Raw genomic sequence first — 14,917 nt, forward strand, 5'->3', positions numbered from 1 at the left:
AAGTTAATGAATCCAGATGAATCAGTTATCTGTGTATGCTTCGGGAATTGATTTTTATGCAACAAACTGATACTGTAGACTCTTAATTATTATAATCAGTCTATCTACCATTGTATACTTTCATAGTAGCAGCAATCAGTGCACTAGTGTGATGTATAAAAGGATGTGAATAGGGTTGCATGAAAACCACAATATATGGCCATCTTCATAAAATGATAGATCAATAAAGCAAGCCATAATTTTCCGGCAAAATTGATGACATGCTGATGCTTGTCATCAATTGGTATATGCTCAGTATGTACTCTGCAGATTTGACCCACACACAAAGCTACTCTATAGGTTTTCTTTCTTTCTGATTGAATTTAAAGGAGTAATTAAGACCCATATTTAATTTTATTTCTGTATTTAAAAAGGAACTCTTCGGTTGTACTTACATCTATTCAAGACAACTACATAAAGGATATAATTATAAGATGATGTAAGAAGAAATATAAAGAAAATACTATATAGTCTTTCTTAGCTCCTGAAATAGGGATATATTTAAAAAATCAATCAATCGAGGAAAACTGTTGTTCAAAGAAAACATTGAGATGCCATATTTCTTCCAACCATCTCTCCTGTACTATGCTCTCACAATTAGCCAAGTAAAAATTCACACATAAGAGTCCTTTGCATAATCTTTTTTATTTGCTTCCAGTTACTTTGGGGAGGAAACCAACTTTGATTTATTAGCAGTTTTGGTGGGAGATTTTTGCAGATGAAAAGGCCTGCTGCACAAGACTGTTGGATATGCTTATGCTGCTGTTGCAAAGCCAACCCGGTTGTTTCCCAAGTCATACACGGAATAGTAGGACCGGAGGAAGACATCACCAAGGATGAACAGAGGTTGCCCATTCCGGGATGGCAGGTAAGTAGATGATATGGCAATCTGACAATTTTCACCAGAATACTGCTGTGGAAAAGACATAGACTGCGTTAAAACTTTTGGGCTATGGCAAAAAAGCAGAAATAACATGTGACAGTTAACTTGAGAAAGCAAAGTTTAACTTTCAGTATTCAAACTCTCTACACACATATACCCTAGCTGCCAAGATGTTTAACCACAAAACTAACCGCTATTCTGCAACTGCATTTTAAAGAAAATGTTTTTAGGTCTGCTCAGTTCATTATTACTAAATTCCCTACAAGAAAAGTGTGATCTAAATTTCAATACATGGACCACCAGGAGGCAAATCGTTGGTTTTTCAATTACCCCAGCTTCTTAAATATTTATTTTCTGAATGACACCATACTTTATGCCATACAGTGTTTCCTCGATTTTCGCGGGTTCGAACTTCGCGAAACGTCTATACCACGGTTTTTCAAAAATATTAATTAAAAAATACTTCGCGGTTTCCCCCCTATACCACGGTTTTTCCCGCCTGATGATGTCATATGTCATTGCCAAACGTTCGTCTGCCTTTAAAAAACATTTTTTAAAATAAACTTTAATAAATAAACATAGTGAGTAATAATCTAAATGGTTTCTAAGGGAATGGGAAATTGTAATTTAGGGGTTTAAAGTGTTAAAGGAAGGCTTGTGATACTGTTCATAGCCAAAAATAGTGTATTTACTTCCGCATCTCTACTTCGCGGAAATTCGAGTTTCGCAGGTGGTCTTGGAACGCATCCCCTGCGAAAATCGAGGGAACACTGTACTGCACCTTCTGGTGCCCCATATCTTTTATATATATATTGTAGTATCCTGTCAGCTTTTTTAGCTCCTTTCTTCAGCTTTCCCATGAGGGCATCTCAAAATCATGCTCTCTGCTTTTCCACGGGACAGCGAGAAGAATCTAGTTGTGCCATGCCTTTCTATAGAGCAGTTGCAAATGACTGATACAAGGCAATTCCATATAGCTAAGACCAACATGAAAACAGCTGTTGAAAAGAATGTCCTACCGGGAGGGTGTAGGCAGATGGACTCAGGGGGTAATAAACTCCGTTGATGGCAAATGAGATGATCGGCAGGTACTCAACGTTATTGCACTCAACCACATACTATAGAATTGGAAAGAAGACATAGAGAAAATGTACAAAAACCAAAAGTACAATATTCAAAGGGATAAACTAGACAGTAAATAAGTAAGTAGATTACACAGCATCCTGTGAGTCATAAACTCTTTCCTATACTGGCAGATGGATGGGAGTTGAACCTCTACTAGCATCGTATTTGGTTTGGTTTGACAAAAAAGAGCAAGATCTTACCAGATAACGGTACATTTTCTGGCAACCTCCCTCCTCCCACCCAAACTCACAATTCCCATTGCCTGGATAAATGAAATGGGTATTAAGGGAGTCAGTTTTTCCATCATCTGATACCAGCTCAGGAAGCTCAAACTGCCCAAGAAGCTGCTGATACAGTTCTACAGAGGAGTCATTGAGTCTGTCATCTGCACCTCTATAACTGTCTGCTTTGGTGCTGCAACCCAACAGGACCGACACAGACTTCAGAGGATAATCAGAACAGCAGAAAAAGCAATTGCTGCCAACCTGCCTTCCATTGAGGACCTGTATACTGCACGAGTCAAAAAGAGGGCGGGGGAAATATTTACTGACCGCTCACATCCTGGACACAAACTGTTTCAACTCCTATTCTCAAAACGTCGCTACAGAGCACTGCACACTAAGACAACTAGACACAAGAACAGTTTTTTTCCGAACGCCATCACTCTACTAAACAAATAATTCCCTCAACACTGTCAGACTTTCTGCTAAATCTGCACTTCTATTCTAGTTTTTCTCATCATTCCTTTCACCCATTTCCTCCCATGTTGACTGTATGACTGTAACTTGTTGCTTGTATCCTAAGATTTTTATTAATATTGCTTCTTCATTGCTTATTTGACCCCTATGACAATCATTAAGTGTCATACCACATGATTCTTGACAAATGTATATTTTATTTTATGTACGCTGAGAGCATATGCACCAAGACAAATTCCTTGTGTGTCCAATCACACTTGGCCAATAAAATTCTATTCTATTCTATTTGTGAAATATTTTCATACCCACAATAACCGTATCCTAGTTCTCTTGCTGATATTGAGAATTGCCAGTTACATTCAATATTCTCTGTCCCTGCATATAGCAGCTTTCCCCTACCTCGCCACTGTCGTCTTGCTGGGCTCCAATGTGCTGCATCAGGCTGTCAAAGAACTGCCCAGGAACAGTGAGTAGGGATGTTCCGGTATCCACAATCGCCTGGCACCCCTGGCTGCACCAACTGGTGACCTCGTTGTTGACCAGGAATCTAGAGAAAGAAAGTCCAGAGATAATTGCCATTATATTATTCTTCCACACTTAATCAACAGATTCTCAGTGGCATCACCAATTTTTTTTTATTTTTTATTTTAAAATATAATTTATTAATTTATTGAAAAAGGAAGGGGAAGAGGGGAGTACAAAATCAAAGGGAGGGGAGAGGAGGGGAAAGGAGAATACAAGTATAATGGGTTTGAAGGTAAAAATTACAAAGATTTACAGAAGTCCGTTATATTCCTTAATACTGTATATATACATTGTTATATAGCAATTCATATTATTACATTAGTTCTATTCATGTTTCATTCTTGATTTACATTCCAATGAGTGGCTTTATTATCTATACCATATGTTACTTAATAAATCTATTCAAAACAGTTAAATATAATTAGTCTTACTGTGATTTTTTTGTCCCTCGATTTTCGTGAGTTCGAACTTCGCGAATAGCCTATGCCACGGTTTTTCAAAAAATATTAATTAAAAAATACTTCGCGGTTTTTTTCCTATATCACGTTTTTCCCCGCCTGATGATGTCATACATCATCACCAAACTAATAATTTTTGCAAATAAATAACAAAAAAAATAATTATTGTTAATAATTATGTTTATAAATATCAGAATTATTCAATGATGAGTACCAGTAATAATGGTGAGTAAATTATTGTTAAGGTAATGGGAAATGGTAATTTAGGGAGGTTTAAAGTGTTAAGGGATGGCTTGTGATACTGTCCATAGCCAAAAATGGTGTATTTACTTCCGCATCTCTACTTCGCGGAAATTTGACTTTCGCGGGCAGTCTCGGAATGCATCCCCCGCGAAAATCGAGGGAACACTGTATACTTAGGTTAGTAAGGGATTGTAATTTTTAAAGAGTGTTTAAAGGAGTTAAAGGGATCGAGTAAAAAGGAGGAAGTGGGGTAGGAAGGGGGTTGTCTGCATCAATAGCAGACATTGAGTTTTAACGACTTGTCGTTCTTATTAAGCAGTGAATATAGGAAATGAAAATAGTAAAAGATGCAAGAGTTAAAGAGTTAAAGTTAAGATATGATTAGTTTTTTAGTGATTATGTAAATATATCAATAGAGTTGAACTCAGACAGCTTTTTAGTTGTTTCGTATTCTAGATATCCATTGATACCAGATACCAGATACTTAGTGGCACCACCAAAATGGGAGCAGCTGTGGATATTTTCATATAAAATCAGATTATTTTCCTGTGATGCCATTGGACTACCAGAGTCGAAGTGGGAGGGGGTGTTTCCAAAGATGAGAAAAAAGATTATTATCTCAGAAATAAAAGCAAGCTGGAAAGGCATATTTGTAGACTACAAAATTAATGACTGCTGACCAGCTGCTACTAGTAGAATTAGAGTTGCCTTGGTACAGGAAGCCAGAGACTCTTCTGCTGACTGCCGTCTGACTGCAATTTGGAAGTTTGAATCTCACCAGGCTCAAGGTTGACTCAGCTTTCCATCCTTCCAAGGTGGGTAAAATGAGGAGCCAAACTGTTGGGGGCAATATTCTAACTCTGAAAACTGCTTAGAAAGGGTTGTAAATGACTGAAAAGCGATATACAGTGATCCCTCGATTTTCGCAGGTTCAAACTTCGCGAAACGCTATACCACGGTTTTTAAAAAAATATTAATTAAAAAATACTCCGCGGGTTTTTTTCTATACCACGGTTTTTCCCACCCGATGACGTCATACGTCATCACCAAGAGTCACTTCTCTCTCTTTTTCTCTTTCTTTCCTGTCATTCTCTGCTTCAATCATTTTCTCATTTCTCTTTTTTCTCCCTTTTTCTATCATTTTTCTCTCTCTCTCTACCTTCCACTCTCCCCCCTCTTGCTCTCTCTCTCTTTCTCCCTCTCCCTCTCTGTGAGAACGCCTGCCCCCACCTCTCCTGCAGCCCCCTCGCTGATAGCTGGGACGAAAGTGCTCTCAGCTAAGGGACTGTGAGAGGGGCAAGGCAGGCATTCTCAAAGCGCTCAGAGTGGCTACTGGCCGAATGAGGAGGATGAGAAGCCGTAGCCGCCAGCGCTGCTGCAGGAGGACCCGTGTCCGAAGAAAGCCGGTGAGAGGGGTGGATCAGGCGGGCGGGCGGTAGCGGCGAGGGGGACGGAGGCGCTGGGGGGGGGGCAGCCGACATTCAAAGCCTCCGCACTTTTGTTGCTCCCTGCCCTAATTTCAAGCCCGGCTCCTTGCGCTGCCTTGAAAAAGGGTGCGTGGGGGTAGTTTTTGGCTGTCCATAGCCAAAAATGGTGTTTTTACTTCCGCACCGCTACTTCGCGGAAAATCGACTTTCGAGGGAGGTTTTGGAACGTAACCCCCGCGAAAATCGAGGGAACACTGTATAAATCAAAGTGCTATTGCTACTACATTCAATTGGATACCTCTCCATTTCATACTTCTGTCATATTAAAAACTACCAATTACAACATTCTGAGTTCTTCTGGGGCCCCACTGGTGTCCTTTGATGTAGAGATTTCAAAATCCCATCTCCAAGGGATTATCCCTAATGTAAGACTTAAGTTTCTGTTGGTTTTCCATCAGGCTCTTCGGTAAATATTACTGCTGAAAACAGCCTTACCTTTCAATTGCAACTTGCCAATAAAGCTCTTCGGTGACTGGACTCCAGTTAATCTGACCAGTGTAGAGACTGGAATCGATTCCTCCGAATATAAGTGAACCACCATCCTGGGAGTTTTGCTGCCTAATAAGATCAATGGAGAAAGTCAGAAAGACAACCTGATTGAGACATATAATTTCTGGTTCGTACCAATGTTTCCTTTTTAGCTGACTGAAGGGGGGCCTTTTAGCTGACTGTGTGAGGGTCTTTTCATGGGGAAATAATACCCTCCTTGAAGGGTTGCCTAGTGTCAAGGGACAGTATTATGCAACTCCAGAAATAGAAGCAGCTGTTTAGGTAATCCGAAATAGGAAATAGGGAAATAGGAAATAGAGGTGTGGAATATGGGAGTGAAGAATGTATAAAAATGCTGTATTCTGTACTGATTAGTTACCCTAGAGACACATGGACATTTTTCTGAGGTCTCTCTGGTTGATTTTTTTATTTGATTTTGTTTGAAACAAAGTTTTCCCCCTCTTATTAATCCAGGACTCCTGGATTTTTATTACAATAGCTATCTAAAACAAATATGTAATGTGAGAAATCAAAGGTCAAAAAGGCCCTGTGATCTTAAGTTGTCCATCTCAAAATTACAAGCATAGAAATGTTATCCATCATTCTTGTTGACATAGGTTGTAAGTTGCCTACAAGTCATAGATATAGAGTCATCTCAAGAGGGGCGGCATAGAATAATAATAATAATAATAATAATAATAATAATAATAATAATAATAATAATAACAACAACAACAACACTCAAAAAGGAGACAGAAGGACTAATACTGGTGGCACAAGAACAGGCCATTAGAACAAATGCTGTCAAAGCCAGAATTGAAAAATCAACAGACGATCCAAAGTGCAGACTCTGTTAAGAAACAGATGAAACAATCGATCACATAGTCAGCTGCTGCAAAAAGATCGCCCAGACTAACTACAAGCATAGACATGATGCTTGTAGTCATGGAACTTGTGCCGGAACTACCATTTACCAGTGGCAAAGAACTGGTGGGACCATAAGCCCCAAAAAGTGGTCGAAAATGAGCAAGCAAAACTACTGTGGGACTTCCGACTTCAGACTAACCGAATTCTGAAGCATAACACACCAGACATCCTGATTGTGGAGAAAAAGAAAGTATGGATCATCGACATCACAATCCCAGGAAACAGCAGAATTGAGGAGAAGCAGCTAGAGAAATTAGTGAAATACGAAGATCTAAAAATCGAGCTGCAACGACTCTGGCATAAGCCAGTGAAAGTGGTCCCAGTGGTACTTGGCACGCTGGGCGCAGTGCCAAAGGATGTCAGCGGACATTTGAAAACCATCGGAATTGACAAAATCTCCATCTGTCAATTGCAAAAGGTCACTTTACTGGGATCGGCAAATATAATTCGCCGCTACATCACGCAGTCCTAGGTGCTTGGGAAGCGCCCGACTGGTGATGAAATAAGAAATCCAGCATAGTGATCTCGTTTGCTGTGTTGTACTGAAATAATAATAATAATAATAATAATAATAATAACAACAACAATAACAACAATAACAACAACAATAATAATAATATAACAATTTAGAAACAACAATTATAGTAAACTGAAACAGCAAATTAAGTTCATACTCACCCTCTCAGGTAAAAGCTGAAAATAGGAGCATCAAGCAGATTCTCCTGGATCATTCCTTGCATTACAGTAGTGGCACCACCAGAAGAAAGGGAGGGATAGGCCAAACCCAGGATGCCATCATATTTCGAGTAGAGAAAAGCACTGCCAGGCTCAGTTTCACTTAGGCCAAATTGTTGATTTGTAATACTAATGCCTTGAATCTACAAAGGAACATGAGATTCAGAAGATAGGAAAGGTATATGGCACAATAGCCTAGCAAAAGTTCAGAACATTGAAATTATTTTGTTGTACTAAAGGGATAATTATTTTGTTGTACTAGAGCAGCGGTAGGCAAAGTTGCCTCTTCTATGACTTGTGGACTTCAACTCCCAGAATTCCTGAGCTAATCATGATAGCTCAGGAATTCTGGAAGTTGAAGTCCACATGTCATAGAAGAAACAACTTTTCCTACCCCTGTACTAGAGGAATAATTCATTGGGCAGTATATTAGCAATGGTTCTCAACCTGGGGGCCGGGACCCCTTTGGGATCGAATGATCATTTCACAGGGGTCACCTAAGATCATGGGAAAAGACGGATTTTCCATGGTGTTAGGAATTATTCCTGAAGCTTCTATTCACCTTGTAACATATTTTTACAATCCAACCAATCAGGCATTTACAGTGGGGGTGTCCCTCTGACCTTCCTGCCAATCAGCTTAAAGTTCGGTTGGGAGAATTGGCGCTTCTGTGTTGCGAGAATCACCACAATATGAGGAATTGTATCAAGAGGTCGCAGCATTAGGAAGGTTGAGAACCACTGAGGGATGAGAAACCTGTTTAACATCAGTTGATCATGAAATATATTAAAAACACTTTCAAAATGTTACCTTTTTAATATAAATGGATAGATTCAACAAGAGAACCTTCTTTCAAGCTTTCTTATATTCTCAAGTGTTCAACACCTAAATTTGCAATCAACTGGAAGAGCTAACATCATGAGAAAAATGTTTGCAAGGAGTAAGAGCATCAAAATAAATACTTGAATGTGGAAAAAAAGAAGGCAAGTTATTTAGGGATCTAAGAGCAGGGGGATAACACTGGTTGAATTCCTACTCCGTACTATCACCAGCTCCTAGTATTTCCCCCCTCACAGCAATAAAGGTGTAGTGCTGCCCAGGCCTCTATCCACTGATCTTTGGAAAGGATTGGAAGGTGCTCTTGATGTTCCCTTTGTGCCATCCACATCAACCAGCTAGCTGCTCTCCCTTCTTCCTCCATCAAAGCCATGGCAGCAATAAAAGGACATTAGTTAAACTCCATAATACTTCAGCAGAAAGTGAGACCAGTGGAAATTCCCCAATCTCTTTCTACATCTATGAGATTTCAGTATTTGCAGGCTTGAATGTTTTCAAGATTCAGTTCATTACTAACTACCATAATTACTTTGATTTCAGTTACTGACTAAACCAATACTGTCCATTGCATAATATCAATAATATTGCCTTGGAATATCAAGTCAAACAAAAACTTTCCATTTGGAGAGAACTGCTACTTACTGTTACAGTGTCATAGCCAAAGACCCCAGTGAGACTACCACTTCCATACAGTAAACCAAACGTTTGTCCTTGGCTGGAATAAGTAGAAGACTGACTGGGATTAAATAATGGATGGTTTTCTGATGATAGAAATGAGAATGGGGGAGAAAAGGTTTTACTTTTGAATTAATAAATAATAGGAGTTAAAGGACAAAAAAGGTATTTCCACAAATTGTGGTTTTTTATTCTTAAATGAACAAGAAGACTCACTGCAAGGCTGACTCTGGCAATAGATGGACGACACCCAGAGATTGGATGACCCAGTGTCAAAGAGAACCACGAATTTCTGGGGTGGAGTTCCAATAGTGATCTCTCCACAATAGGTCATCTAGAAAAAGGAAAACATGGTCATCATTCAGGGCCATCCTGAATGATGTGTAAGGACTTAACACGTCAATTGGATGTGTCAGGACCTAGCACATCCAATTCAATATTCTGTAACACATCAGAAATATTATTTAATATATTTTAGGACTATCAATAGGCAAAAAATTGAACTAAAAATTTCAGAAACATGGCTTTATAATTCAAACTAATTTTTAATAGCTTTTTTAAAAGTAGGTATTGTACAGCCCCATAAGTACACTTCCAATTTAATTAGGTTTTCATTCCTGCTTCATGGTTAATTGGGTATATGTAACTGTATTTGATGTTAGTTATCCAGATTTCCAAATTATTATTATTATTATTATTATTATTATTATTATTATTATTATTATTATTTATTAGATTTGTATGCCACCCCTCTCTGCAGACTCGGGGCGGCTCACAACAGTGATAAAAACAATATATAATGACAAATCTAATAATTAGAATCTAAAATAACAATTGTACATTTAAAAATCTAAAAGCAAGGAACCCCAATATAAAAAACATACATACAGTCATATCATGCACAAAAACTACATAGGCAGGGGGAGATGTCTCAGTTCCCCCACGCTTTACGACAGAGGTGGGTTTTAAGGAGTTTACGAAAGGCAGGGAGGTTAGGGGCAGTTCTAATCTCTGGAGGGAGCTGATTCCAGAGGGTCGGGGCCGCCACAGAGAAGGCTTTTCCCCTGGGTCCCACCAGACAACATTGTTTAGTTGACGGGACCTGGAGAAGACCAACTCTGTGGGACCTAACCAGCTACTGGGATTCATGCGGCAGAAGGCGGTCTCGCAGATATAAATTGTAATTGGAACCAGGCCTATGATTTTCTCAACTAATGTAAACTCTTCCTGTCTAGTTTTCATTTTGACATAATTGTGTTAGTTTGCCTTTAACTAATCAGATACTCACATCCATGAAGTTAGCAAGGGGCTCATCACCAGTGGCAAAGTTATTGAAATATTTCCTGGCTGGATCATAATACTTGTGTAAGAGTGGTCCATTGAAACCTTTCTCCTTCATCACTTCGCGCATGGACTTGAATCTTTTTAAGGGAACTCTGTGTGACAAAAGCAGTTAAGCAGAGAATCAAACTGGGCAGGTCAACATCTCCGATATTGAGTGTCTATTGAGGTATTTTTTCATTGGGATTTTGCAGGTGGTCTAAGAGTTTACCTGGACTGAACTCAGTATTATTTAATTAGTAATTTTAACTTGTGTTTAATTCTGTCAGGGGTTAAATCTTTTCTTCATTGAGCAGGAAATCAAACTGAAGAACTCCAATATCCTCCTTTCACTGTTCTACAACAGGATTACAAATTTGTATAATAACAAGATGTTATCTAACGTTGTCTATTCTATCAAGGAGCTGAGGTGGCACAGTGGTTTGAATGCAATACAGTAGTCCCTCGCTATACCGCGCTTCACCTACTGCGGCTTCACTTCATCGCGGGTTTCTGAGGAAGTCGATCGGCAGATTTAAACAGCCCGCCGAACTCGATCGGCAGGTTTTTAAAAATATATATATATCTAAAATTGTAAATACTGTATTTAAATACTGTATCTAAAATAAATACTGTGTGGGAAGGGTTTATAAACACTTAAAACAATGAAAACTTACCAAACAATTACAATATAAATACTTAAATAAGTACTATCAGTCGATAAATTCCCCATCGTGGATTTCACCTATCGCGGCCAGGTCTGGAACGTAACACCAGCGATAGGTGAGGGGCTACTGTACTGCTTCCGCTGACTGCCGGCTGACTGCAACTTGGCAGATCGAACCTCACCAGGTTCAAGGTGGACTCATCCTTCCATCCTTCCAAAATGGGTAAAATGGGTACCCAGATTGTGGGGGCAATATGCTTACTCTGTAAACTGCTTAGGGGGGGCTGTAAAGTACTGAAAAGTGGTTTATAAGTCTAAGAGCTATGGCTTTCCAGTGTTGGAAGCCAAGGCTGGACCTGCATAATTCCAGTTTACTAAATGCCCCCCAAAAAGTCTAATTTACTATTTTTGCACAGAGGAGATAGAATGGGATGAATTATCTGCCTAATGCAATACAAAAAATGTATTACAGCATCCTGAAAATATCCACATAGGAAAGAAGAGGTGTCATAAAAGCTATGCAGAATTGTTGTTACTTCTAATTTTAACAAAGCGATGAGGGTCTCCTAGGAGTTACAACAACTTATCCTAGTGTATATATATTTAGCTGTAGTCCTATATCCCTAAGAAAATGCTACCTAATCATCTACCTTTCAGCCAAAACTTAAAGTAAATCCAGTTATTCTTCAGCATAGATGCTTCTGAATTTGGGGATACAAAGTGCAAACGCAATCATTGTTCTAGAAACTTTGCCCAAAAGGCATTAAAATTTCTGAATATTTTAGAAAAAGTACATCCATCTAATACCGAAATGCAAACAGCATACACATGATAAATGCTGGATCAAACCCCTGACTCATTTAATCCAGCAGTGGCCAACCAACTGCTGAGGAAAGTCTATAACTTTCTCAACAGATGGTCTTCAAAGGCAGGTACATCAGGTGTAATATCTACTGTCCTCATGACTTCTATAAATCAATCCAAACCTTTTTTGGAGCTATATAAGCAGACATCATTTTAAAAAAAACAATTAGGGGAGAGAGAGAAACAGAAACAGGTTTTTAATTAAGAGAGCAACTGAAGCTGAAAGGCAATTGAAGCTACTAGATAATTATGCTATACTCACCTGACAAGAGCTTCACTGAGGTGAAGGCACACTAGAGCAAGAATTAGCCACTTCATGGTCCTCTTTTCCCAAAGGCAGTTGCTACCTTGAATATTTAGCTCCTGCGGGGACTTGGGACACTAGGTAAAGATGGCTATGCTAGGTGCCTTTCTTTTATACCCTGAGTTGGGGCATTTTTTTAATGAACGTATTCCACAAAGTCATACGGGAGTCCTTATCAATGGATCATAATACTTCATATCAAGATTATTCTCAAAAACATGTAGAAGTTTATCTCATGTAAACCTATTTAATCAGTAAAGTAAATGCTGTTTGGATAATGGTCTGAAGGCAGAGATTGGTACTAGTTCTTATCATCAGTTTTCTTAATTAAAGTATTTACACTTGTACACGTGACAATAATTTTGATGTGTGTTTTGAAAGATAGGCTGAAGGAAACTTTTTGCTTATAAGTCTGAATTTAAAATGGAAAAAATACATGGTCACACTGAAATCAGATATGTCATCTATATTGTTTCCATCCTTGGCCTGTCTACATCATATCAGCAGCCCAACAATTCCATGTTGCAATCTTCTAAATAGAAAGGTTACATTTATTTCAGGGAAGATCCATGGAATAAGCAAGCAGAAGCCATACCCTATTTTGGGGACACACTGAACCCTAAATCCAGCATCACAATGGCAATTATCCATGGTATAGTAATTTCTAACAAATAAAGAAAATAAAGTAATTTTTAGATTTTAAACTTAATGACATTTTATCATTAAAAAATCAAACTCCTTTGTTTTAAATGTGAAACCTTCAAATCACACACACTAGTGAACTTACTTTGTTAGTTAGCATCCCTTCCCTGTCATTTTTGACAGCTGAAATAAAGAAATGCAAAATATGTTAGCCTGGGTAAACAAGCTGGTCATCCCTGGATTCAGACACCCATAACAAAGCCATTGAAGAGTGAGTAGAACATTATGCTACAAGGATCGCCCAGAAATCCAATTCAATTATTTATTGAGCACAATGAAACTTACACACAAGAAAGAATGATGTCTCTTCTATACTCCCTATTTTTCCAAGTAATCTCCGTCCCGTTCTATGGCCTTCCTCCAGCACGTCGCAAGGGCGTGTATGCCCTATTGGTATCACTCCTTATTCTGGTCATGAAGCCATTTCTACACTGTATGAATCACTTCTTTGTCATCCTCAAAATGTCTTCTGCAAATGGGATCCTTTAATGACCCAAACAAGTGGAAGTCTGAGGGAGCTAGGTCAGGGCTGTAGGGTGGATGGGGTAACACTGTCCAACCCTGCTTAGTGATGTGTTCCGAAGTCCTCAAACTTGTTTGAGGCCGAGCGTTATCATGTTGAATCAAATATTCACCTGGGTTTTTATAGCGCCAAATTTGCTGGAATGGCATCTTGAGTTTGGTTAATGTCTTCACATAAGCTTCAGAATTAAGGTTGCTGCCTCTTGGCATCACATCAATGAGTATGACACCCTCACAGTCCCAAACCACAGTGACCATGATCTTACCGGCAGAAGAAGTTGCTTTGCGGTTTTTCTTCTGTGGAGATTGAGGATGACGCCATTCCATTGACTGTCATTTTGTTTCGGGCTCAAAATGGTGAACCCAGATTTCATCACCTGTCACAATCCTGGACAAAAATGCTCCCTGCTCAGTTTCAAAACATTTCAGCAGCTTAGAAGAAATGTTTTTTCTGAGAGATTTGTGGTCCACTGTAAGACAGTGTGGAACCCATTGTGCATACATTTTTGAGTAATCAAGAGCACGGATGATTGCATCCACACTTCCTTTTCTGATTGACAGCTTCAGCACCAACTGCCAAGTTGTTATGCATTGGTCCTCACGAATGAGCACATCAGGAAGTTGTCCGCCCTGAACACTGCAAATCTTGGAACTCTGCCGAACTGTCTTCTAATGGCTTCACCCTCTGTGCCCAGCGACTAACTGTACTTCTGTTGACTGCAGATTCTCCATAAACTGTACACAAATGTTTGTGAATGTTCCCAACAGTTTCTTTCTTCACAATGAGAAATTCAATGACAACATGCCGCTTGTAACGTACATCACTTACAGACACCATTCTGAAACACTGCTGCAGCTACGCTATGTGTCTGAAGAAATGCAAAAATTACACAGGCACTTCTGACAATTCAAATAATGTATATCTAAAGTTTTGCATTCATACCATTACTATAGGCTGAGAAAAAAAAGTGATGCATTACTTTCTGGGTGACATCTTGTGTTTTTTTTGTTGTTGTTGTTTTAATTTAAATTTTATTGAATATATACATTAAAAACAGGGTACAGAAAATCAAAGGGAATATATATAATGTAAAATCTAACAATTATAATTTACTTATATAGTACACGTAGGTGGGGAAGGAGAAAAGAAGAAAGGGAGGGGGTTGGGGAAGTGGGGAAAGAAACATAGAAACATAGAAACATAGAAGTCTGACGGCAGAAAAAGACCTCATGGTCCATCTAGTCTGCCCTTATACTATTTTCTGTATTTTATCTTAGGATGGATATGTTTATCCCAGGCATGTTTAAATTAGTTACTGTGGATTTATCTACCACGTCTGCTGGAAGTTTGTTCCAAGGATCTACTACTCTTTCAGTAAAATAATATTTTCTCACGTTGCTTTTGATCTTTCCCCCA

The 14,917-nt window shown here is 38.9% G+C and overlaps 1 protein-coding gene across 1 annotated transcript; it reads right to left on the reverse strand.

Annotated features, from left to right (window-relative positions):
• Window positions 1-793: 793 nt before the first annotated feature.
• On the reverse strand, window positions 794-12,290 carry LOC139165669 (gastricsin-like). The gene is made up of 9 exons (XM_070748887.1): window positions 12,235-12,290; window positions 10,410-10,557; window positions 9,338-9,455; window positions 9,089-9,207; window positions 7,553-7,752; window positions 5,894-6,016; window positions 3,145-3,292; window positions 1,942-2,040; window positions 794-949 (listed from the first exon to the last, which is right to left on the reverse strand). Exons 1-9 carry the CDS (start codon window positions 12,288-12,290, stop codon window positions 794-796), a joined length of 1,167 nt encoding a protein of 388 aa, XP_070604988.1.
• Between the last annotated feature and the right edge of the window lie 2,627 nt (window positions 12,291-14,917).

Source organism: Erythrolamprus reginae, chromosome 3 (assembly GCF_031021105.1).
Source record: "Erythrolamprus reginae isolate rEryReg1 chromosome 3, rEryReg1.hap1, whole genome shotgun sequence".
NCBI lineage: Eukaryota > Metazoa > Chordata > Lepidosauria > Squamata > Dipsadidae > Erythrolamprus > Erythrolamprus reginae.